Source organism: Oncorhynchus clarkii, chromosome 18 (genome assembly GCF_045791955.1).
Source record: "Oncorhynchus clarkii lewisi isolate Uvic-CL-2024 chromosome 18, UVic_Ocla_1.0, whole genome shotgun sequence".
NCBI classification, from domain to species: Eukaryota; Metazoa; Chordata; class Actinopteri; order Salmoniformes; family Salmonidae; genus Oncorhynchus; species Oncorhynchus clarkii.
Genome location: NC_092164.1, coordinates 22539105 through 22564454, shown reverse-complemented (window position 1 = coordinate 22564454; position 25350 = coordinate 22539105). Strand labels below are relative to the sequence as shown.

The window sequence follows — 25350 nt, the reverse complement described above, 5'->3', positions numbered from 1 at the left end:
GCTCAAAATGCGATGTGGTTCAATGATAACACTGACATTTTGCCATGGTAGAACTGAGTGGCCGAGACCCTCGCAGACAGCAGTGTACGCATCAATTCAGGTTACAAGACTTGTGTAGGGTTAATGGATGACAATCATAAAATGTCATTCACAACACTTTGGTGTTTTGTAAGTGGTCTCTTTGCATTTATCAAATGGCACTATATGCATGAATGGCAGAATATAAGTAGCATAATAGTTGGATTAGTAACTGTCTGGACACTGACTGTAGGCCTCACATGTAGCTTATTATAATATTAACTGCTGTGTTCCTTACGGTAAAATGATAGACCAAAATGTTCCTTTTGTCTCGGGAACAGGAGGGGAGAAATATGATTTCTTTCTTTCAGCATTTTGAGAGAATGAGAAATCTGTTGTAGCCTAAACGTGCGATTTCTTTCAGCGACATAAAAGCTGACATAACATATGCATCCAAGATGAACTCAAATACCATCAGAAACATGTTGGATCGTTTTCACAGCTTATAACTTCCTGAAAACTGGTCAAATTGATGTCATTTGGAAATCTCCTTGGTCGCTTAAGGTCCACGTGAGAAAACTCAAGAGAGAGAACTTTACTGCTGTCAGCTGGATTGTTGATGATGCATCGATCATTCTATCGATTTATGACATCCTTCTGGTGAGCAAGGCTTCCAAACAATCATCAAGTAATGACAAGAGAAGCTGCACGTATCTAATTATGGACAAGTGGACGAACAAGTCAGCCAAAAGTCGGAAATTATAAGGAGAAAACTATCTGCGTGAGGCATAAATGTTTTATCATTTGTTTTACACCCTGTCGTTCCACCGTCCCAGAGTAACGAGAGCCGGCAGCCTACATGAGCCTTTTTGAAGTAATTGTTTGAAAATCAGATGACAACATGACTGGTTGTGTTTATGTCATTTTAAAAGGTTAAAAGTTAAGATGACAAATTTAGACTATTAGGCCCATAGAGAGTGAATAGGGTTTCTAAATGCAATTCCATGATTAGGCCAATAGAGATCCTATTACATGAATAGGGATTCTGTATGTAATTCCATGATTTGGCCCATAAAAAAATAAAAATAAACACATTCACCAATAGGTGGTCTCCATACCGGGAAGAAATACAATGTTTATTTTACTACATAAACGTTACTATGATAGACAATACTAAATACCAGTCTCTAAAAAACATGTTCCACATCTGTTTCAAAGTTCAAGGTCATCATCACCTATAACTAACTCTCTGTGTCCCTGTTGTTGTTGTGTCTGTCTGCAGTTTCATGACCCAGAGAGCATGGCGCTGTGTGTCTTCATGTTCAACGACCCCAGCTCTGCTATGATGGGCTCCTGGGACTACACCCCCTGCTCTAACCAGCAGCATGTGGCCATCTGCCAGCACTACGCAGGTACACCACCGCTACCTAGCAGCAGAGGGCATCAAACACAACCAATTATCTGTGCTTATCTTGTCCGTTTTGGTGAAAGAACCCTACAGGAGGACCCTACAGTCAGAAGGCTTGTGATAGAAAGACTCTTGATATTAAGTGTCTTTTACATACAGAAATTAAGTGTGTGAAGTAGACTGATATTATTGATAGTTGTTACTTGATATTGCTACTGTTTAGCGGAGTGGAAATTGAGCATATCGAATAGGGTTTGAACCCTCGCCTGACCCCTTTTAAATCCCTCTCATGTTCTCAGACAAGCCAGAGGAGCCCCAGTTCCAGTTGGAGCCGTTCCAGGTCAACAATCACACCTTTAAGCTGCTTCAGAAGAACATGACGTGGCACGAGGCTCTGGCGGAGTGCAGGAACCAGAACATGGACCTGGCCAGCGTAGCCGACACCCTGCAGCAGTCAGTCCTCACCGTGCACGTCACCCGCGCACGCAGCCCCATGTGGATCGGCCTCTTCAGCGCAGACGTAAGTGGCCATAGCTTTTCACCCTAACCCGTTGGTGTTCGCAGATCTAAAAGAAAGGGATGGGTTTAAGGCAATATGGCAAAGCAAACAACCCGTAGCCCATTGGGAGGCTAGGTGGCGCCGTCACCATGTAGAATAGGTCACACCCATCCTGTTCCTTCAGTTCTGCAGTCACTGAAGGATAGTGACTGATTTCATAATGACGATTTCACACATTCTACAGTGCAGGTCAGTTAGTTCTTAATTGACTTGCCTGGTTAAATCAATAAGGAACTCAACTCAGCGTTTTGTATTGTCAGGTTGGTGTCCACTACCACTGGACAGACCACAGTCACACGGTGTTTAGTCGCTGGTCCTCAGAGCCCACCGTTGGACACTGTGTCTTCCTGGACACGGACGGCTTCTGGAAGGCTACAGAGTGTATGGAACAGTTGGCAGGGGCTATCTGCCATGTTCCACACGGTAAGACAGCAATACAGTGGCTCAGTTGGTAAGCGCTGGGGTCTTGTAATGTAATGGTCGCAGGTTCAATTCCCACAAGGATCACATACCAAAAGTGTAAGCACTTTGGATACAATTGTCTGTTAAGTGGCATAATTAAAACAAGACCGGAGGAAAATTAACCAAGCACTCTCCTCAGACAGCAACTGTGTATTTTTTATAATGAATGAACACTTTCAATGTTTCCAGAAGAGAATGTCACCACCCATGAGGACAACGCTGTGAACTGTCCTCACAAGAGCAGCGGACCAAACTGGATCCCCTTCAAGAACAACTGCTACACTTTCCAACTGGCATCGTCCAGATGGGAAGAGTTTGACAAGGGCCAGATACTTCAGACATGCAAGAAACTGGGTAAGGAGCAAGGACACTGTTTGGCACAGACATCAGTCAGGAACCATTTGTACTGTGAAGAACTCCATAAACAAGATGCATATTAGAAACATGCCTTATAGTCTCAATTAGAAATGCGATAAGAGGGAGCTCTGCTTTGGCATCAAATATAAAGACAGAGTGATGCTCAATGGAGAATGAGGTACAATTTATAGAAACCAAATGAAGTTGCAGCTGTGTGAAAACATCATACTTCCAAAAATCCAAGGCATTCTCTCTTGTGGAAAAGTCTTTTAAAAATCCTTCATTTTAGCAGCTATTGCATATTAAAACATTCAAACTCACCAACGTGTATTGCTCACCAGTCTTCTTCAGGGTTCACAGGTGCATAGTAGTGACAGGTGAAATGAATGACCATAAATTAAAGGTCCGTGGACAATATTAACCAATAGATAATGAGGAAATAATGCCCCCCCCCCCCCCCCCCCCCCCCCAAAAAAAAATACAAGTAAATCAATCAATTATAACTATTGGCCAATACAATGTTTCACACAAAAAAACAACTCAAGATTAATAAAAGATATATAGGAGCAAAATCTATTTCATTGTTCAACCCTGAAAGACAGTAGCTTTGAGTGTGTGCATCCAGAAAGTAAAAGACACTGAAGCTTGTAATCTCCCCTCTTGTTGATGGATACCACCTCTATGGCCATGGCTTTAAGCAATTGCGGGCTACCATGGCCAGCTTGTTGGTAATGCACGGCCGTGGGATAATTGTCATTCACATATTTATGTTCTGCCAGTCTGTCTTTTAGCGTTCTTTTTTGTGCGACTAATATATAAACAACACCACCGGCACTCCAACCTATAAACAACAAACGCAGGGATGCAATTCACAAAAGTTTGGATCTGGTAAGTTATTTTCTTGTGTCATTGAACGTCTTGTTTTTTTTTAAATATTGGGCCGGTGGTTGCAGTGTCCGCACAGAAAGGTGCCAGTGGGTTGGGAAAGCCCGTTGGCTTTGACCTTGGGGGGAGTTTGTGACTGCTCCAGCTTCTCCCTTCGGGTTGGAGCGCGTCTAGAAGATTAGCATGGAAGCTCAGTGAAAACTTCACCTAATGCAGGGTCACTTTTTATGTTACTCCAATTCTGTTTGATGATATTCTTTATTTGAGATGCCTCTCTGCTGTACTGGGTAACAAAATAGATTTGGTTGGACTTTTGGGGCCTTTGTTAATGTCTGAGCATATTTTCTCTTTCCATGGCCTCTGTGTGGAGCTGTAGCAGTTCATTTCCAGATGATCGAAACAGCAAAACTATGTCATCTGTATCTTTGATTTTATCAAAAAATTGATTAAGAGGATAACAAAAAAAATCTCTCCGACCATAGTCCTAAAAACACATTTGCGTAGTTGGGTGCAAAACAGGCGGCCATTACTGTCCATTTGACTTGTCTGTAGAGTTGGTCCTGAAAAATAATGTTATTGTTTAGTGCTCGCTCTGTTAGAGAGAGTCTGGGGTTGCGCTTCCCTTTGGCCTGACTTGAAGATGGTGTTTTAGAGCCTCGAGACCCTCACCGTTTACTAAACTCAGCAAAAAAAGAGAATTAGTAAAAATCCAAATAACTTCACAGATCTTCATTGTAAAGGGTTTAAACACTGTTTCCCATGCTTGTTCAATGAACCATAAACAATTGATGAACATGCACCATTGGAACGGTCGTTAAGACACTAACAGCTTACAGACTTTAGGCAATTAAGGTCACAGTTAGGAAAACTTAGGACACTAAAGAGGCCTTTCTACTGACTCTGAAAAACACCAAAAGAAAGAATCCCAGGGTCCCTGCTCATCTACGTGAACGTGCCTTAGGCATACTGCAAGGAGGCATGAGGCCTGCAGATGTGGCCAGGGAAATGAATTGCAATGTCCATACTGTGAGATGCCTAAGACAGCGCTACAGAGAGACAGGACGGACAGCTGATCATCCTCGCAGTGGCAGACCACGTGTAACAACACCTGCGCAGGATTGGCACATCCAAACATCACACCTGCAGGACAGGTACAGGATGGCAACAACAATTGCCCGAGTTATACCAGGAACGCACAATCCCTCCATCAGGGCTCAGACTGTCCGCAATAGGCTGAGAGAGGCTGGACTGAGGGCTTGTAGGACTGTTGTAAGGCAGGTCCTCACCAGACATCACAAACCCACCGTCGCTGGACCCTGCATTACTGGGAAGACATCCTTCTCCCTCATGTGGTACCCTTCCTGCAGGCTCATCCTGACATGACCCTCCAGCATGACAATGCCACTAACCATACTGCTCGTTCTGTGCGTGATTTCCTTGCAAGACAGGAATGTCAGTGTTCTGCCATGGCCAGCTAAGTACCCGTATCTCAATCCCATTGAGCACGTCTGGGACCTGTTGGATCGGAGGGTGAGGTCTAGGGCCATTCCCCCCCAAAAATGTCTGTGAACTTACAGGTGCCTTGGTGGAAGAGTGGGGTAACATCTCACAGCAAGAACTGGCAAATCTGGTGCAGTCCATGAGGAGGAGATGTACTGCAGTACTTAATGCAGCTGGTGGCCACACCAGATACTGACTTTTGATTTTTTAAGGGACACATTATTTTGAGGGACACATTATTCCATTTCTGTTAGTCACATGTCTGTGGAACTTGTTCAGTCTGTCTCAGTTGTTGAATCTTGTTATGTTCATACAAATATTTACAAATGTTAAGTTTGCTGAAAATAAACGCAGTTGACAGTGAGAGGACGTTTCTTTTTTTGCTGAGTTTATATCCCAAATGTCAGAGACATTCTATGGGAAGAGAGACTGCAGATTCTTTCAAACAATTGTATTGTAAGATTTGCAAAAATGAAGCAATCAACCATCAGTAAGAATAGTCAGAGTTGAAAGCTCAACGGACAGAGTTGTCTCTCAGCTTTTATTTAAAAAAGTCCGACCTCTATGTGGCTGTTAGCAGATGTGTGCAAACAGGGGTGGGGAGCATAGTGTATAAAAGGCGTTTAGCTTGTCTGCGTAGATTAAGATAGCTGATGTTGACCACCATTGTCTGTTCCTTTCTGCATGTTTCCATCTAGAGGAGTTCCTACAGACAGTACAAACGGGATGTCACATACTGCGGTCGCACCCGGCTCTTATCTGTACGCCCAGAGTTCTAACTAAGTCACACAAGACAACAAGCCTGCATCAGGGGAAAAAAACACTAGCATAAAACAATGGACAATTCTCTAAGTAAAAACAGCATAGTATGTTTCATTTTGTAATTTTCCGTGACATGTTTCATACAGTATTTTCCACGGGATTACAAGTTGCAGTTCTTGACACAAACCGGCACTTACAGTTGAAGTCGGATGTTTACATACACCTTAGCCAAATACGTTTAAACTCAGTTTTCACAATTCCTGACATTTAATCCTAGTAGAAATTCCCTGTCTTAGGCCAGTTAGGATCACCACTTTATTTTAAGAATGTGAAATGTCAGAATAATAGTAGAGAGAATGATTTATTTCAGCTTTTATTTCTTTCATCACATTCCCAGTGGGTCAGATGTTTACATACACTCAATTAGTATTTGGTAGCATTTGGTAGCTTTCCACAAGCTTCCCACAATAAGTTGGGTGAATTTTGGCCCATTCCTCCTGACAGAGCTGGTGTAACTGAGTCAGGTTTGTAGGCCTTCTTGCTCACACATGCTTTTTCAGTTCTGCTCACACATTTTCTATGGGATTGAGGTCAGGGCTTTGTGATGGCCACTCCAATACCTTGACTTTGTGTCATGCACAAAGTAGATGTCCCAACCGACTTGCCAAAACTATAGTTCGTTAACAAGAAATGGGTGGAGTGGTTGAAAAACGAGTTCTAATGATTCCAACCTAAGTGTATGTAAACTTCTGACTTCAACTGTACATTTATTGTCTTGCCCATTCACCCTCTGGATGGCACGCATACACAATCCATGTTTCAATTGTCAAAAAGACTTAAAAATCCTTCTTTAACCTTTCTCCTCCTCTTCATCAATACTGATCGAAGTGAATTTAAGAAGGGATCATATAAGGGATCGTAGCTTTCACCTGGACAGTCTATGTCATGGAAAGAGCAGGTGTTCTTAATGTTTTATATACTCCTGTGTACAGCCCTTTTCACTTTTCCACAAGAGAGAATGCCTTGGATATTTTTTTTAAATATGATGTTTTTACATAGCTGCAACTTAATGTGGTCGCTATAAGTCTCAATGAGACTTTTTAGAGATTTAAAAAAAAATTGACATTGATGCCTGGTCAAAAAATACTTCTTCTGTGGTCTGATTTGAAGGCGTTTATTAATTAAACATACACACCCCTTATGTACGAGTAATAAAGTCTTTATGCAGTGTTACCGGTTTATGTTCTCCTCAGCTCCTGATGCAGACATCCTGACCATCAGGAACGTAGTGGAGAATGAGTTTGTGAAGGAGCAGCTCCTTCCCTTCAAAGACCTGGTGCAGTTTGTCTGGCTAGGGGTGTTCAACGATGACAACGGTGAGTGGACTGGACCGGGTTCCCCGTATTCATCTCCCCAACACTCAGCATGGACAGTGTGTCCTTATGTTCGATCTGCTGTTTGGACTTTCATATTATCATTCATTGCCCTGCATTATGAGGAGACGCTGAATTGGATCCTTGTAAAATGTCTACTGGATCATCAAGTCTGAAGCTTACTCACTGATCGTTGTTCTATTATTGTGTGATGAGACGTGTCATAAATGTGTAATGTCAAGAGGTTGCTCCTGTCTTTGGTAGATAACCAGATGAAGTGGTATGACGGTACCAACGTCCAGTACTCTAACTGGGTCGATGGAAGACCAAGCTTCTCAGCCAGCGATGAGTTCATGGCAGGTCTCAACACTGACGGAGTCTGGAAGATATTCACTAACAAACACCACTTCAGTCCCTTCAAGCAGAGAAGCATCGTGGCCTGCAAACTGGATAAAGGTTGGTAGACCCCATTCAGACAAACATACTTCACCCATTCACAAGGAGTACTATCGTTATTTTATTTTGTTACGATAAAATAATCAATTTTGCACTTGATTGACTCTATTAAGCCGTTTTCTTCGTCCCCGAGACTCTAAGGACCAATACAATCAGTCGGCCAGGGACTTTGAGCGCTATGGCAACCTGAGCTACCACGTGATAACCAGGAAGTTGAGCTGGTTCCAGGCCCTGGAGGAGTGCGGCCGCGGCAACGGACACCTGGCCAGCGTGCATGACACCGGGCACAACGCTCACATGGAGCTTATCGCCAAGCGAGACGGCTTCCCGCTGTGGATCGGTCTGTCCAGTCAGGATGTAAGGGAGCTCAGCCACAATGCCACTAACACGGCGGCCGTTTGTATTGAGAATAACGCCATCTTTTGCAGAAATTTAGCTCAGAGCACTAAACGGCAGTTAGACACTAAATTCAACATTTTCTAAGCACCTCCAGTGTGAAGTTTGTTGAGTAATACTGCATCCCCCTCCCCTCTCTGCGCAGGCTAGTGGCTCTCAGTCTTATGAGTGGTCCGATGGGACTAAGTATCACTACAGTCAGGCGGGACTCTCTGACACTGTTGTCACGTCCAGCTCAGACCCTCAGAGTGTCTGTGTGTACATCACTCCCCATGGCACCTGGATGAGAAGGGACTGCAATGCCAAGCTGGACGGAGCCATCTGCTACAACACAACCGTCACCACCTCCACTCAGAGTAAGACCCAGTCCTATTACCTAGCCTATTACATCACTGCCACCCTCACTCAGAGTAATACCAGTCCTATGGCCTAGCCTATTACACCACCCACACACAAAGTAATACCCAGTCCTATTACCTAGCCTATTACATCACCACCACCCCCACTCAGAGTAAGACCCAGTCCTATTACCTAACATATTACATCACTACCATTACCACCCCCACTCAGAGCAAGACCCAGTCCTATTACCTAGCCTATTACAACAATGCCATCACCACCCCTATTAGAATTATATCACCACCCCCAGTACCTAGCCTATTAGAATTACATCCCCACTCAGAGTAAGACCCAGTCCTACAGTCTTAGTACCTAGCCTATTAGTATTACATCTCCACCCCCACTCAGAGTAAGACTCAGTCCTACAGTCCTAGTACCTAGCCTATTAGAATTACATCCCCACTCAGAGTAAGACCCAGTCCTATTACCTAACATGTTACATCACTACCATTACCACCCCCACTCAGAGCAAGACCCAGTCCTATTACCTAGCCTATTACAACAATGCCATCACCACCCCTATTAGAATTATATCACCACCCCCAGTACCTAGCCTATTAGAATTACATCCCCACTCAGAGTAAGACCCAGTCCTACAGTCTTAATACCTAGCCTATTAGAATTATATCACCACCCCCACTCAGAGTAAGACCCAGTCTAACAGTCATAGTACCACTCGGAGTCAGACCCAGTCCTGCAGTCTTAGTACCTAGCCTATTAGTATTACATCGCCACTCAGAGTAAGACCCTGTCCTAGTACCTAGCCTATTAATATTACATCACCACTCAGAGTAAGACCCAGTCCTGCAGTCTTAGTACCTAGCCTATTAGTATTACATCGCCACTCAGAGTAAGACCCTGTCCTAGTACCTAGCCTATTAATATTACATCACCACTCAGAGTAAGACCCAGTCCTGCAGTCTTAGTACCTAGAATATTAGTATTACATCGCCACTCAGAGTAAGACCCTGTCCTAGTACCTAGCCTATTAGTATTACATCGCCACTCAGAGTAAGACCCTGTCCTAGTACCTAGCCTATTAATATTACATCACCACTCAGAGTAAGATCCTGTCCTAGTACCTAGCCTATTAATATTACATCACCACTCAGAGTAAGACCCAGTCCTACAGTCTTAGTACCTAGCCTATTAATATTACATCACTACTCAGAGTAAGACCCAGTCCTACAGTCATAGTACCACTTGGAGTAAGACCCAGTCCTGCAGTCTTAGTACCTAGCCTATTAGTATTACATCACCACTCAGAGTAAGACCCTGTCCTACAGTCCTAGTACCTAGCCTATTAGTATTACATCGCCACTCAGAGTAAGACCCTGTCCTACAGTCCTAGTACCTAGCCTATTAGTATTACATCACCACTCAGAGTAAGACTCTGTCCTACAGTCCTAGTACCTAGCCTATTAGTATTACATCACCACTCAGAGTAAGACCCTGTCCTACAGTCTTAGTACCTAGCCTATTAGTATTTATTTATTATACACACAACTTGAATTCTAGTGTAAAGAAGACGTTGATGTCAGTGAGTGATCTGAGCAGAATTTGTTGCAGAGGTTTACACACCAATTTTTTAAGATCCCATAAAATAAATCCCTCTGATTTGTTTGTCTGAATCAGGATCGAACCTCGCAGCTCCCCAGGTGGCCAACAACTGCCCTCAGAACAGTGGCTCTCAGAACAGTGGCTCTAAGTGGGTTGAGCACCAGGACCACTGCTATGCTTTTGACATGACCTTCTATAACTACTCTGTGTACAGCATGGAGGATGCCAAGAGCATCTGTGAAAGGCTTGGTAAGTCACCCACTAGCTCTCCTATTTGACACGTATATATTTCTGTATTACTGTATATAAGTTGTTTTGAACATTGTATTATTGCAGCGTCTTGGGTTAGGTTGTTATGGTAAGAGAATGTTTTCCCTATAACCAACCTGATTAAATACCATTTTTTAATATTTACTCTAAACCGGTAGTTAGGTTCCTGGATGCTGATTATCTGACAGCTATGGTATATCAGATATTGTAAACTGAGTGGTTTGAGCCCTGAATGCTGATTGGCTGACAGCCGTGGTATATCAGTCCTCATACCACGGGTATGACAAAAAAATACTTTTCACTGTTCGAGCGGCAGGTAGCCTACGAGGTTAGAGCGTTGGGCCAGTAACTGAAAGGTTTCTGGTTTGAATACCAGAGCTGACAAGGTCAAATAAATATGAAATCAAATCTGTCGCTGTGCCCTTGTCAGGAGGAGTTGGGATATGCAAAAAAACAAACATTTCCATGACAGACTTGTGTGTAACAGGACAAATATAAGCGCCCTCCAAATGATTATTCAAATTATGTTGGTAACCAGTTTATAATAGCAATAAGGCACCTCGGGGGTTTGTGGTATATAGCTAATATACGACGGCTTTGGGCTTTGTCCAGGTACTCTGCGTTGTGTCTCGCTTAAGAACAGCCCTTAGCCATGGTATATTGGCCATATACCACACCCCCTCGGGCCTTATTGGTAAATTAGTACACCACGATCAGATCAGGTGGTTTCTTACTTACAGTACAGTACATGTATGCCTTATTTTTGCCTTTGATTGACAGATGCACAGCTGCTGACCATAATGACCAGAGAGGAGAATGACTTCGTCTCTGGCTACATGGCAGACAACCCTCTCATCACCAGTAGGGTGTGGCTCGGCATGGACCTGGACAAACAAGGTAAACTGACCTGACCCGTACAATAGGATAGGCTTGTTACTTATTACTATATACGGATGTTATTAGACATGATATTTATATTGGACAGTATGCTCCATCTTAGGAAGTTCTGTGTGCACTTCATTTGGAAAGTCAGGCACTTTAAAATACATAAAAATCCTACATGCCAATACAGTACATTATACTCAAATAAAGTCTATTTTAACTCCGCATAGAATCAGTAATGCTTCTGTGTTTCCTGTCTTCCAGGTCAGCCAGTGGGCTGGGTGGACGGTTCCTCTCTGGCCTTCTCTAACTGGGAGACCAACGGTTCTGCTAGTGGGGTGAAGACAGCGACCCAGCAGAACCCCTGTGCTGTCATGGTGTCTGCAGACGGAGGCATCTGGAGCAGAGTGAGCTGCAAGGACAGCCACAGCCGCATCGTCTGCAAAGTACCCGCACGTGAGTACAATAGTGCAATGTTTTTTTACTAGGTGGATAGCAGCATGCTCTGGTGACTGCTCCAAGCTATTGCATGTAAACAAGAGTTGATTTATATATAACTCAGATTTCCCCTGCTTCGCTATGGTTATTATATATTTGTAAACATTGATGTGCTTGAAACAGGGACTTTCTTGGCCAGTTTGGAGATGTGTTTCTGACTGGCTGTGTTGTCTCCAGGGTCAGGGAGCGCCCCGGTGGTGCTGGTCTTCTTCCTGGTCGTCCTCACCTCTCTCCTGGCGGCCATCGGCTTCGTCGTTTATAAGAAGAGCAGGGCCAGATTCAACTCCACCGTGCGCTACAGGAGAACCATTGATGATGCTGACAGCACTAGTATTATGGATGCAGAGTGAGACTTGTCTTGACTTCATCTATGCAGTTATGTGCCTACAGTATGGAAATATTATTATGCAGCAAACTGAAACCTGGCTTCCGTTTCATTTAATTTATTTGTATAAATTCCCAAGCATTTTTTTTTTGTATTTTCTGCGATATTGTAAATATTGGCAAAAGGATTGTGAAAGTCCCCAAACTAGCGTTTGTTTTGTTGAACTTTGTGATTTTAAAGAAAGAGCTGCCACATTGAACAGTTGCTGCAGGGTTGGACTTTGGGTTGACAAAAAAAGGCACTGGATACGTGATGCTTGTTGTCAGGGTATTTTTCCTTCTCGGAAGCACTGCTGTTTTTCTCTGTTTTCACTCTGTGATTATTTTGTAATGGAGGAAGATGTGCTTTTCTCTGATGGTCATCGAACGAAAGAAGAAACAACTGCATCATGGCACTGTTATTAATAGAACTATAATCTTTATTAGCTTGGCATAGTTTCATAATTTCTTACAATTATTTAGTCTAATACAAGTAGTCGAGCTAATGCAGTCCAACACAGACGTCCTTAGAGAATTTGGATAGTGGCATGCATTCTCATTTGCCATTTCAACTACAAGCAATTCATCCCAACTGTAAATGCCATTGATGCATTGGTTTCTGTTTTGTCATTATGACTGTAACCTCCCTCTCCTATGCACGCAAACTCCTGAGAACATTTGCACTTTAAATTGAAATGTTTTGTGAATAATGCCTTTAGCAGTTGTTTCTGCCATGTTCAAGCACAATAGTTGTCTTGGAGTATAAGTTTTTGGTGTTAACGTTTTCAAAGGTTGCTACTGGCTGAGGCCTCAAACTGCACACACAGCTGCTGTAAATTCTTTGTAAATATAAAAAATGTATTTTATTTTTACATTTTATTATGGAAAATCTTAACCAAAGATTTTTATTTTTTTTAATCTTGTGAATGTTAATAACCTGGACATTCCTCGACTTTATTTGGATCTGCCTTGCAACAATGCTTGTTAACTAGGATTACCATTCTCAAATGTTCCAACATTCATATTTACATTGGTCCCAAGCAGACCATCCACTCTGGTCAAATATGGTCATGGTCTTCCAATAAAAAAGGTTTGTCTTTAAGGGCTGGGAGGAAATGAAGATGTCAGACTTGGGTATCACTGTGACCTACCACAATAACTTACATGAGCTTCATTTTGAGGGAAGGACAGGACAAGGAATTGAGGAAGGAATAATTGAGAAAGCCCTGGAATTTGGCTCAGGAGTTCCCCTAATTTAGGCTGGGATTCAATCTAAGGCGCTACAAAGCTACTGTACAACCTGGATTGAATCCCTGCCTCAAACAAGGATCGCGTTCCCCTGCCACATCAACTGTGGCTGCTAGAGTATAAACCCTAGCCAGGCATGTGTCCACATCTGAGCAGAGGAACACGACCTTGTGACGAGGGAAGCTGACAGACTGAACTAATGTGATTGGTTGGATGAAAGCTCAGTGGGAAGAGCTTGTGACATGCCACTGGGCAGAGTTCAGATGCCTGTATAATAAAATGTAAAAAGGCTTACGGTTGGTAGGTTGGAGGGCGTTACACGCAGATCGCGACCTGCAAAGTTACTTGTTCAAATCCCAATTTGGACTTTGTTTCCAACCGTACATTATAAACTAAATACATTTCTAATCTAACCTAATTTTGAACAGCTTCAAATCGGTTAACGCAGATTGTGCCTTCCTCACCCCTAGTGCAGTGGGATAGGGACCATAGGTTCAAATATTGCCGATAACATTTGCTCAACTACCTGGTCCAGGAAACAAATGCACTTTAATGAAAAAAGATGACGCCACTAACACATCATGCAAATTACGTTTACAGGAGGAATCCCAACATGTATAAAGTGGTAATAACGAATTTAGGTAGTTGTGCCAGATATTTTATAAAGACTACTAGTGTATCATTTAAACGTGTGCATGCTTTTAGCCTTTGGAAAAAAACTTAATCCTGAAGGGGGTGAGGAAATTAAACTCTTCTCAGTAGGGTACACCTAAGTATCTTCGGTCGGAGGAGGCTACCAAGGAGCAAATTCCTCCGTTAAACTATTAAGGAATTGCCACTTCTACATATGGCGACCGATTTCTGGGTCACGGAGAAGAGCGTGGCGTTTACCTCAATTGAGAAGCTCCCCGTATCCTTTTAACTAGAGGTTTTTGAGCAACAGTTGTTGAAATGGCCTACATTAACCCTACTTCCTATATTAACTTCAGTGTCCTTGTTCAGTTTTGTTCAATGAAATGTTGCCTGCAAACAGCTGTACATTCAAAACTTTATTGCATTAATTACATGAAAACAAGTTTTAGGGGCAAGCAAAATAGCATTTTCATACTACAGACAAAAACAGAACAAACTTAATTATTCAGCTGTGAAAAGTAAAGTTGTCACTTTCTTTCACACAATTTTTTGAAAAACTTCAAAAAAGAAATTCACATAGGAAAAGAAACAGTAAAGGGGATAATTTGCCACTTCTTGATAGATTCTCCCCTAAACACACCCCTTCTCCCAAGCCGCTAAACTAACGAACCAGTGGTGTTTCGGATTCCAACTCTTTTTTTTTTTATACACAATATCTCACCACGGTGGACAGATCTGCTTTTTTAGAGCAGTAACATTTAAAGCACTCGTGGTATAACAGTTCAAAAGGATAGCTTGCATTTTAACGGAGTAAAGCGCACTCAAATCTGGAGACCTAAAGGAAAGGCCAAATTAACAATAGGGGGATATAAAGCATTTCCTCACCTCGGTTCACTTCAACGTCAGTCTGCATTTCTATGACATCATTACCTCTACGTCAGGAGCGACTTCCCGTCTACTTGGCATTGGCTTCAAAAATCCCACAAGCCATTGCACTCAGTAAAATCACGAGGTGAAACAGAGCAACAGAATGGGTTGCTACTGGAAGGTAACTCGTTCAACTCTTGTCGCCCCCCCCCGATCAATTGTACTCCTCTTCCAGGTCTTCATCGAGGTCACAGAAATCGATTGACGGCCGGGTATCAACCACCTCCTCTTCATCTGACTCCCCATAAGAGCCTGCAGCAGAGGGAACAATTATCAGTCAAATCAGAGACTAGTTTATTAGTAGTCCATTTAATTATTTTTGAATAAAGTTGCAAAATGTATCTTTTAGTTTAGAATGGTGTTCAAAAGTAAAATATTAAGACCATTTAAATTGTCAGTGATGAATACTGCAGTGCACACCATGATATCAAAGCAACTAATAACCTCCACTGAGATGACCTTGTGCATAGTTACCTGAAGGGGAATTATTCACAGCAGTGTTGCTGGGCAAAAAAAAAAAAAAAAAGTGTGCCGAGCTCTCATGCTACGTGTAGAACCACGTGTGGGCCTTTAACATCAGAGAAGGTCAATATAATCAAATACTTACCCATCAATTCATTAACAGTTACTAACAGCCCATTATCAAGTAACTAAAACATGTGTACACAGCATTGGGGAGAAATTATTCAAGAACGTACTTTCAAGATTGTCCATGTGTTCATGAAGGGTCCTCGCCAGGTTGAAAAACTGAGCGAGAGAGGGGGAAATGGTTTTTGGGTTTTTTTTTTAAACACTGAATCCTACTACATTTGAATTAAGTATTTTTTTCCCCCACAATACAATAGTTACTGAATTATGAGGCCAAAGAAAAACATTGGGCTTAACATTCAAGATGACTTCTCTGCGCCCAGTGCAAATGAATGACGTTTAGAATGTGTTTAGCATGGTGGTGCCGGGTGTAGGCGTGAGTTCTTACCCCGGCGTCGTTGGCAGCTCCGAGCACATCAGAGAACCTCTGCTCACACAGGTGTAGCAACACCACCAGGTAAAGGCCACAGCTGATGAACTCGTACTCAGACTGGACAGAAAGGGAAAGAAAGGAAGTGGTCACTTAAAACTGCAGATATGCGTTAAACTCAAGTTAGGACTGGGTCCCAGGCAGTTAAACCTTAAAAGTTAACATTTTACGGAACAGTTGGTTTTAAGTGTCCCGTTCTGCTATTCTACAGTTGAATGAGCAGCACAGGAGTGATTTCCTGCCGCACGTTTCCCCATTCACAGTCTTAACAGTTAGATAATGGATGACTAGGAGACGTCTGGGGTTAACTGAACGTCCCCTCACCCGCTCATGTGTCCTGTGTAGCTCGTTGATGTCAAAGTTCTCAATGTTCAGGTGCAGCTTTTCTTTGCACAGCTCACACGTGGTGATGGCATCCAGATTAGTGCCTGGACAAGAGAGGGAAAGACAGCAAACAAATGTGCAATCAACGCATAATACACCGAGGGGCAGAAAATCATTTGTTAAGGTCAGAGAGAGAGAGAAAGTATTCTTACCAGAGCTGATTTTGGAACGCAGCCACTTCTTGATGCAGTCCTGGTGAACATACTGCAGACTGCCTGTGCAGCGGCAGGGCTCGATCAGAGGGTTGGAGGGAGACTCCAAACCCATTTGGCAAATACGACACAGGTCCCCTTCCTCCTCGTCAGAGTCCTCCAACAGCAGGCTACAGGGGAGAGAGAGAAAGAGGTTTATTTACAGTGATCAACCATTCAAATCTGAGGAAAATAATTCAAGTGTCGGTCCTGTCAAAGACTCATTTGAATGACAAGACGAGTGCCACAATAAAGACAATGGACAACACAGGGACAGTCCCATGTACAACAGGGGGATGGGACACCACAAGCATGCAGGTTCAGCCCACTCCCCAGCAAGCTCAGAGAAGGACAGCCTCCCCACCTCTCCTGGATCTTCCTCAGTCTCTCAGGGTCTCTGGAGGAGGTGGGTTTCTCCCGGCCCTCCGGTTGGCTCCTGGCAGTGCCCGTCATGTCTACGGCGATCATGACGTTGTCGTGGACACGGAACAGTGGGCTGCTCATGAACCTCGCCAAACGCTGACTACTCCCCGCCATGTCTCTCAACTCCTCCTGTAGGGCGGCACTAGCACCCATCGCCCCCGAGGCTGCCGCCGCCGCAGCCACCGCTCCTTCATCGTCCTCCTCCTCCTCCTCGTCATCGTCCGCCTTGGCCTCGGGGGTGTCTCTACTCCTGAGGGGGAACTGGGTACCACGGTAATCCTCATCGGCACCGGACGCCAGGCGAGCGCTTTCGTCCCGTCCTTCTCTTCTACGGCGGGAGAAGAGAGGAGTGCAGCGGGTCCGGATGGAAGACGACAGCCAGGAGGAACCTGAAGTACTACTTCCAACACCACCACTGGTGCTGACCCCTCTCCTGGCCTCCAGGCCAGGCTGGGGCTCCGGGGCACGCTGGGTCTGGCCCTCCTGGACCGGGGACAGGCCCTGTCTGCGACGCCTCAGGAAGGCAAAGGCCTGGGCCGCGTCAGAGCCTCTGGGAACGGGCTCCACGCTTACGGGTCGGACGCTCTCCTCGCTGGTAGCCACGGGTGCGTGGCTGGGGCCTTCTCCTCCAGAGACAGGGCTGTCCTCGGTCGAGTCGAAGGAGCGGGAGGCGGAGCCAGAGCTGGAGCCGCTGGAGTCCTGGCTGGAGCGCCGAGAGAAGAGGCGGGAGAGGAGGCGGCGGGTGGAGCGACGTCCATCGGATGCCTCGCCACCCTCCGGGGTTGTCCTGGGGGTGGAGGTTGGCGTGGAGGGGGGGGGGCTGGAGTCCTGGGCCTCCCGCCTTGCTGAGGGGGTTGTGTACCAAGAGGGGCGAGAGGTAACGGAGACTCCTAGAGCGGGCTCTCGGCTCTCAGTGGGCTCCTTGGCGGTGCGGAGGGTGGAGGCGGTGAGGGTGGTCAGGGAGCGGCCGGTAGCCCGGGAGGTGGTGGAGTCCCGGGCCAGTGGGGAGCGCTGGTAGGTGGAAGAGAGGTGGCGGCTGAGGGAGCTGCTCTCCCTGCTAGAGGAAGAGGAGGAGTAGAGGGTCTCCTTGGGCCGGGCCCCCTGGGCATAGGTGGAGGTCACACGGTCTGGCCGGTCTAAAACACAAACATGTCCACATTAGCGATTGCATGCGTGTCAGTATTATGTTTGCGTGCAAGTATGTAAATGTTTCAGTTTTATGACTGAATGCGTGCGGAAATGTGCTAATAGGTTTGTAAGTTAATGCACACAAATGAGTCACTGTGTGTGATTACATACAAAGGGATGAGGTGAGTCCGGAGCTCCTATAGCTGGTGTTATCAGCCACACTGGACAGACTCCTCGCCTCGCTCCTCTTCTCCAGCTCCCTTCTGGACCACAGGGGCTCTGAGGAGGAAGAGGAGGAGGAAGAAGAAGAGGAGGAGGACGACCTGGACAGAGGCCGGTACGACTTCCACGACGACAAATCTAAACACAAGGTGCCAGTTTGTTATTCACCTGCATGTTTGAAAAGTTAAGTTGGTTAAACCACGAAGGATTTAAGAATCATTAACATGTTACATCAATGTCGTAAGGTTAACAACTGAAGATTTAATATTATTATCATCACTCAAAGCAATGGCGATGATTGTTTGAATGATTACCACAAGACCTGCGCTCATCAAGTGTATGGAAACTAACAGCAGTATATTTAAAGGAAAAGTTCACACTTAAAAAAAAAAAACACTTGCCAGGTATTTTCATACATTATAAAAAGGGCTCAAGGAAAGAGACTGAAAACGTTTGTCACTCTTGAGCTCTACTTTGAACCAGGGGTCAGATACCTGAGTCTCTGTTGAGGACACTGCTGGAGTAGGAGGAGCCAGTCACAGAGGGGCTTGTTGTATATGCAGCTCTGTTGATATAAGACAGTTTGGCCCGTTTGGTATCCCCATCATCAGTTGGGTTGCTGAGAAGTCCTGAGTACGTCCCCAGTCTTGTCTCTGAATCAGTCTGATAAAACAACCCACAGAATGCCATCACATGAATCAAAACGGACTTGAACCTTGGCAATACGCATCAGTAATCTCACTATCAAAACGTAAAAGTAAAATGGTTTAATCCTGAAGTCTATTGATGCACGTATTAATCTAAGTTAAAAAAAAATTAAACATCAAAATCCATCTAAGACAGCACGGGCTGTGTCTCAAGCCACCACATCCGCCTGGGTCGCCCTGACGCATCTGCGGTGGTAGGTGGCAGAGCTACAGCGGTGTTGGCCAGACCGCGAGACATCCTGAAAAAAAAGGCGGGTTGGGGGGGGAACAGTCTTCTCACGAAACGTAGCGTCTAAACTATGACCACTGTGGAAAGGGGAGGCTCTCAAACACGATGGTGTTCTCAGTGTCGCTCTACGATCCCCACAAGTGTCACAGGACTCATGAAGGTAAGGGGTTAAATACAGGTCAAAATAAATAATTATTTACCAAGCTTTCTTTTATCTCCCAGATATAGGACAGACACTTCAAAACCTTAAGTTACCATTTTTGACTGTCTTAACATTTATAAAAATGTTTTATTCAACTCGTTTCTATGGACTATAATAGTAAAGGCCAAATTCTTAATTTTATTCAAACATTTGTTTTTTTTATTGATAGCTAAAGGGGTCCTAAAATTTGAAATCAAATAGCTAAATGATCCACAATATGACCATGTTAAAACAATTCCATATGTTAGCGTAGTGCCCCAATGAACAGGATCCCGTTCTATCGTGAGTTTACCGGTTTGCTGCGGCTGCTCAGTGAGGACTCGGCCCAGGAGCGATCGTAGGAGACCGAGGAGGTGGTCAGAGGGGATTTCCAGCTGGAGTGGCGGCTGTCAGAACTACTGTAGTCCCTGGTCGAGCTGAGGAACCGAGAGCTCTGAGACAAGGGGAGTGAAAACACATGGGGTTAGTGCAAGTCAATACTTGGAGCAATGTAAGGTAGCTGACACATGGTACATATACAAGATCACCACAAACAGGAGAAGAGTTTCCCCTAGGATTTATTTCAGCAGCGATAGCAAAGTTAGCGTTGTAGTGGGTGTGCCAATGGCAAGACCAACAATTCTAAAGGCCCTCAAAGACAATTTAGCTGTAAAAACTAAATATAAGTAACTTCCTGCAATTCTACACATTTCGCCACGGTTTTTGCCGTGTTCTTAAACTAGTAGAGCGACACAAACAAAATCAATAGGGGCCTCTATTTGAAGTGGCGGCAACTATTTAGCAGCGGAGGCCAACACTACTAAATTAATATCGAGGAAACACTGCATTTGTCTAAATATTCTTGTTCCAATTACTCCTACATTCTTGCATGCTAGCTAGGTAATGCCATTGATATTTTTTCATTACATCAAATGCATTCATTTTACTCAAAGGTGTTTGCAAACGTGTCAACTAAGTCAGTTGTTTATTGTGCATGAGCCGGGCCCAGGACTCTTCTTCTGGAAGAGTAAAATAGACAGACAGCCCAGTAGTAACTTTATCTAATGGCACAGTCCCTGACAGGACAGGCGGGCTGAAAATCACACTGGCAGGAATCTAGGCTGACCTATAAAAAGCCCCAGCTAAAGTACACAGATACCTTCTCTGAACACTGCTAACTCGCCAAATAGAGAAGAGGACTGGAACCAAGAGGGAGAGTAACAGACGGTCCCTTAGACAAGAGTCAGATGGCAGCAAAGAAAGCCTGGTTCTTAAGGGGAGAAAAATAATTACCCACCCGACTGCATTTATTTTAAAGAGAACATTGGTTTTCATGAAAACAGGCTAACCTTGTCCCAACTGCCTAGCCTTACCCTTCCATCGGTTATAAACACATTTGAAGTGTTCTTATTGTTAACCGGCAGAAACTTCTCATTGAAATCCAGACCTAAAGGCCACATATTTTAGGAATACAAAGTGACATTTAGGGTCAGCAAATGTATGTAACCTGCTACTTTCTCCCTCTCATATGGTGTTCAGTACCTGGTGGTCGAGGTCAGGTTTAAGGGGTGTGGCCCTGGTGAAGCGATCACTGTTCAGGACACTGGATCTTCCATAGAGCCTGCTGGATCCCAGGGAACCCAGGGAGGAGGGGGAAGAGGATGAAGAATAAGATGATGTGGTGCTGGACACCGTAAAGGGCAGCCGGCGAGGCTTGGAATCCATCACTGATTGGCTGTGGAAAGATATTAGAAAACAAAATGTTAGAGAACACATGCAATCAAACATCGTACAAAGTGGAATACAGTAAGCCTATACTTGTTTTTATTTTTTATTTATTTAACTAGGCAAGTCAGTTAAGAACAAATTCTTATTTTCAATGACGGCCTAGGAACAGTGGGTTAACTGCCTGTTCAGGGGCAGAACGACCGATTTGTACCTTGTCAGCTCGGGGGTTTGAACTTGCAACCTTCCGGCTACTAGTCCAACGCTCTAACCACTAGGCTACCCTGCCGCCCCATAGTCCAGTGTTATTTAATACACAAGTACTAGGCTACAGCAGGGGTTCCCAAACGTTTACCACTCAGGCCCCCCTTCCATCATTGAACATCTCACGTCCGCCATGCCTTGTCTAATGTGTATTCATGTGATATTTGAGTGACAAACATTACAACCTAGCTAAAACAATGTTAGCTGACATGGGTTAGTTGATCGGCACATTTCTGACAAGCTATAAATAGCTCTAGGGTATTTGAATTTATTATGGCTCCCCAATAGCCGTTGCCTCTTCCTGGGGTCCAGCAAAATTAAGGTAGTTCTACTTTTTTTCTCCCCAATTTCTATCATCTCATCGCTGCAACTCCAACAGGCTCGGGAGGCGAAGGTCGAGTCATGTCCCCACCAAACCGCATTTCTTAACACAGGCCTACTTAAGCCGGAAGCACCAGTGTTGGAAACACAGTTCACCTGACGACAGAGGTCAGCCTGTAGGCGCCCGGCCCGCCACAAGGAGTCGCTAGTGCACGATTAGCCAAGTCAAGCCCCCTGACCAAACCCTCCCCTAACCCGGACGACGCTGGGCCAATTGTGCGCCGACCTACGGGACTCCAGAGCACGGCCGGTTGTGATACTGCCTGGGATCGATTCCAGGTCTGTAGTGACACCTCTAGCATTGCCTTATACGACAGCGCCACACGGGAGTCAGCAGTTATTCATTTTTTAAAAACATTAAGAGTAAGTTGAAAACCGTACTGAGTTCATTCAAATAAATGTGGAAACCATTGGTATCCAGTACTCCATATCAGTACTCATTCAATATACATAACTCAGAGCTCAATGTCCTGACCAAACCCTACTTTTGTTATTGCTAAAACCTTTTGTGCCTGTTCCACCCAACCCTTAGGCTAGACTAAACATGATTTAACGACAAGATAAGACGAGATAGACCTCGCTGCGTTTTGAAACTGCAATCGTAAAGACCAGACTGAAGAGTCAGGGAATCTCCCAATCTGATAAAACCCCAACAGTCAGGAAAAGGGGTTGGCTGGTCGCTGAGACAGCCGAAGTGTGACAGTGTACAAACTGTCCAGAAGCTTCTCGGCACCTAACCCCCACACCTGTCCTTGGATCACAATCACTGTTTGTTGCATCCCAAATGGCACCCTAGTAGGTGCACTACATAAGCATTAGGGTGCCATTTGGTACACACTGTCACAGCCATTTGATGGTGACATTTCCTGAGGAATGAGAGCGCAGCAGGGGGGCTGTGCAGGCCAGGTCAGGCCTTGCATCACACACAAGATCGTCAATGCAAGATAATTTATTAAAAAGGTGCATTCCTCTGTTTTACATGGATCACAGCACCCGTATGGTGATAGGAGAACCACCACCCCCTCAACCTTTTGAGAACCTTTCCTAAAAAGTAAACTTAGCCTAGGTGAAATAAACATTTAGTTATCACCTTTGGTAGCCTACAGCTGTGGTTTGGAAATACTATTGTCATTCATTATATTTTTTATAGTTATGCTCCTAATTTAGCCCACAGCGAGTGTGGCTTCTCTCAATCACACTCATGACGCATGGGTGGTGCTAAACTTAGCCATCAGGAATGCAAAGTGTACACAAGAGGAAAGTTGTTTTGATAACAGGTCAAACTCTGTTTTGCTTGTATTTAAGATGTGCCTAGGTAAGACTGATGAAATCTGCACACAAGATGCCAAAACTTGTTTCTCTACTGTTGTTAATATTGAATTGCGCAATAGTAACACGTTCAGTCAGGCTCTGCAAAACTGGAAGAGTGAATTTTTTTATTCGGCCACAGAAGTTAATTTCATTTTTTTCTGAAACGTTTTGTTTGGAGGATACGGTTTGGCTGTTCTTCCTGATTCAGACAAGGCCATGGATGCATTAGCTATTTTTTCCTCTACCCGTCTAGGCCAGTTATCTACCAGATTTTCTGCAAATAAAACTATAGTTAGAGAAAGGACAAGTCTTATTAACGCAACAGTTGAGCAAAACGGTGACACTTTAGCACCTCAGTCATGAATTGCAAGCTAGCCAACAATAGCTTCATGGCTAACGTTAGGTTGGTGGCTACTGTAACTAAAAGGCTACCCAAATGACCGAACCGACTCCTCAAAATGTCTGGCAGTTTCCAAGAAAATAGTTCCCTTTTCTTTTGCTCACCAGATGTCGAAGGAGCTTGTCAACTAGCTACCTAACGTTAGCAATACCCATGGCCATGGAAGAAACATGCATGATCTCAAAGCTACACTGTCTGGGGCTAGCTAGTCAAGCTAGCCTCCCAAACTTGTTATTGGCACGGCGTCGAAGTTAAAAATGGATGAAGAAAAACAGCTTGCTAGCTAACGTTGCCTACTAGGCTAAATAGATAGTTAACGTTAGCCCACGACCACAAAGCATGCTAGGGCTACAGTTGTTAACTACCATCCTAGTACTAGAAACCACTCGCAACTTCTAGAATAGAAACGACTCGATTGAGGACATGACAGTCATATCCACAAATAGGACAATTACCGTGAATGCGATGAGATAATCTTGATGGTTTAGCTAGCGAACGATAGGCCTATTTTTTTATGCTGCTGTTGTTTATCATCCGTCCTGACATAACGTTGGGAAGCTAGCTAATCCATTTCTTCTATCAAAGGAATCAATTTAATCGTTGCCAAATTAAAATGTAAAACAATGTCGCAGGCTATAGTTAGAAACATCACGGATAAGGTGCAAAAGCAGCACACTCTCACCTTTGCTTCCAAGCTTCGCTGCATTCAATGATGACGGCGTCTGTGTGTTGATTAAGAGAAGGTCATGTGATTTACAATGCAATCAGACACCCCAGACAAGTACGTACAACTCAGAATGGTGAAGGACAACGTACTCCATCCAATAGAATATCAAACACTGTACTTGTCCTGACCCCTTTTTAATTGACGTTGTGAATTTTGATTGAAAGTACAGTATGATTGTTATAGTAATGAATTATTATTATTATTTTTTTTATTTATTTCACCTTTATTTAACCAGGTAGGCTAGTTGAGAACAAGTTCTTATTTGCAACTGCGACCTGGCCAAGATAAAGCATAGCAGTGTGAACAGACAACACAGAGTTACACATGGAGTAAACAATTAACAAGTCAATAACACAGTAGAAAAAAAGAGAGTCTATATACATTGTGTGCAAAAGGCATTGAGGAGGTAGGCGAATAATTACAATTTTGCAGATTAACACTGGAGTGATACATGATCAGATGGTCATGTACAGGTAGAGATATTGGTGTGCAAAAGAGCAGAAAAGTAAATAAATATAAACAGTATGGGGATGAGGTAGGTAAAATTGGGTGGGCTATATACCGATAGACTATGTACAGCTGCAGCGATCGATTAGCTGCTCATATAGCAGATGTTTGAAGTTGGTGAGGGAGATAAAAGTCTCCAACTTCAGCGATTTTTGCAATTCGTTCCAGTCACATGCAGCAGAGAACTGAAACAAAAGGCGGCCAAATGAGGTGTTGGCTTTAGGGATGATCAGTGAGATACACTTGCTGGAGTGCGTGCTACGGGTGGGTGTTGCCATCGTGACCAGTGAACTGAGATAAGGCGGAGCTTTACCTAGCATGGACTTGTAGATGACCTGGAGCCAGTGGGTCTGGCGACGAATATGTAGCGAGGGCCAGCCGACTAGAGCATACAGGGTGCAGTGGTGGGTGGTATAAGGTGCTTTAGTAACAAAACGGATGGCACTGTGATAAACTGCATCCAGTTTGCTGAGTAGAGTATTGGAAGCTATTTTGTAGATGACATCGCCAAAGTCGAGGATCGGTAGGATAGTCAGTTTTACTAGGGTAAGTTTGGCGGCGTGAGTGAAGGAGGCTTTGTTGCGGAATAGAAAGCC

The 25350-nt window shown here is 44.2% G+C and overlaps 2 protein-coding genes across 4 annotated transcripts in view; one reads left to right on the top strand and one right to left on the bottom strand.

Annotated features, from left to right (window-relative positions):
• The window catches only part of LOC139373230 (lymphocyte antigen 75-like), a 45035-nt gene extending 30435 nt beyond the window's left edge, over positions 1-14600 (top strand). Inside the window, exons 23-34 of one of the 3 annotated variants that reach the window (XM_071113505.1) lie at positions 1301-1430; positions 1726-1946; positions 2246-2408; positions 2637-2801; positions 7205-7327; positions 7589-7780; positions 7914-8137; positions 8322-8532; positions 10211-10384; positions 11186-11302; positions 11552-11743; positions 11963-14600. In XM_071113505.1, the coding sequence (XP_070969606.1) occupies positions 1301-1430; positions 1726-1946; positions 2246-2408; positions 2637-2801; positions 7205-7327; positions 7589-7780; positions 7914-8137; positions 8322-8532; positions 10211-10384; positions 11186-11302; positions 11552-11743; positions 11963-12135 (2085 nt within the window). In that variant the 3' untranslated portion in view covers positions 12136-14600. The remainder of the gene's footprint in view (positions 1-1300; positions 1431-1725; positions 1947-2245; positions 2409-2636; positions 2802-7204; positions 7328-7588; positions 7781-7913; positions 8138-8321; positions 8533-10210; positions 10385-11185; positions 11303-11551; positions 11744-11962) is intronic. The other 2 variants (XM_071113506.1, XM_071113507.1) reach the window with 2 other exon arrangements.
• LOC139373231 (E3 ubiquitin-protein ligase MARCHF7-like) lies at positions 14433-24264 on the bottom strand. The gene is made up of 11 exons (XM_071113508.1): positions 24203-24264; positions 20982-21174; positions 19753-19893; positions 18817-18985; positions 18272-18460; positions 16914-18108; positions 16511-16680; positions 16299-16402; positions 15933-16034; positions 15655-15703; positions 14433-15208 (listed from the first exon to the last, which is right to left on the bottom strand). Exons 2-11 carry the CDS (start codon positions 21162-21164, stop codon positions 15111-15113), a joined length of 2400 nt encoding a protein of 799 aa, XP_070969609.1. The 5' UTR covers positions 21165-21174; positions 24203-24264; the 3' UTR covers positions 14433-15110.
• Between the last annotated feature and the right edge of the window lie 1086 nt (positions 24265-25350).

Coding starts and splice junctions, on each gene's coding strand:
- LOC139373231 (XM_071113508.1), bottom strand. CDS start 21,164: ATGGATTCCAAGCCTCGCCGGCTGCCCTTTACGGTGTCCAGCACCACA. Junction 18,986..19,752: donor TGAGCAGCCGCAGCAAACCG/GTAAACTCACGA, acceptor TTGTTTTATCAG/ACTGATTCAGAGACAAGACT. Junction 16,035..16,298: donor TACACAGGACACATGAGCGG/GTGAGGGGACGT, acceptor CTTTCTGTCCAG/TCTGAGTACGAGTTCATCAG.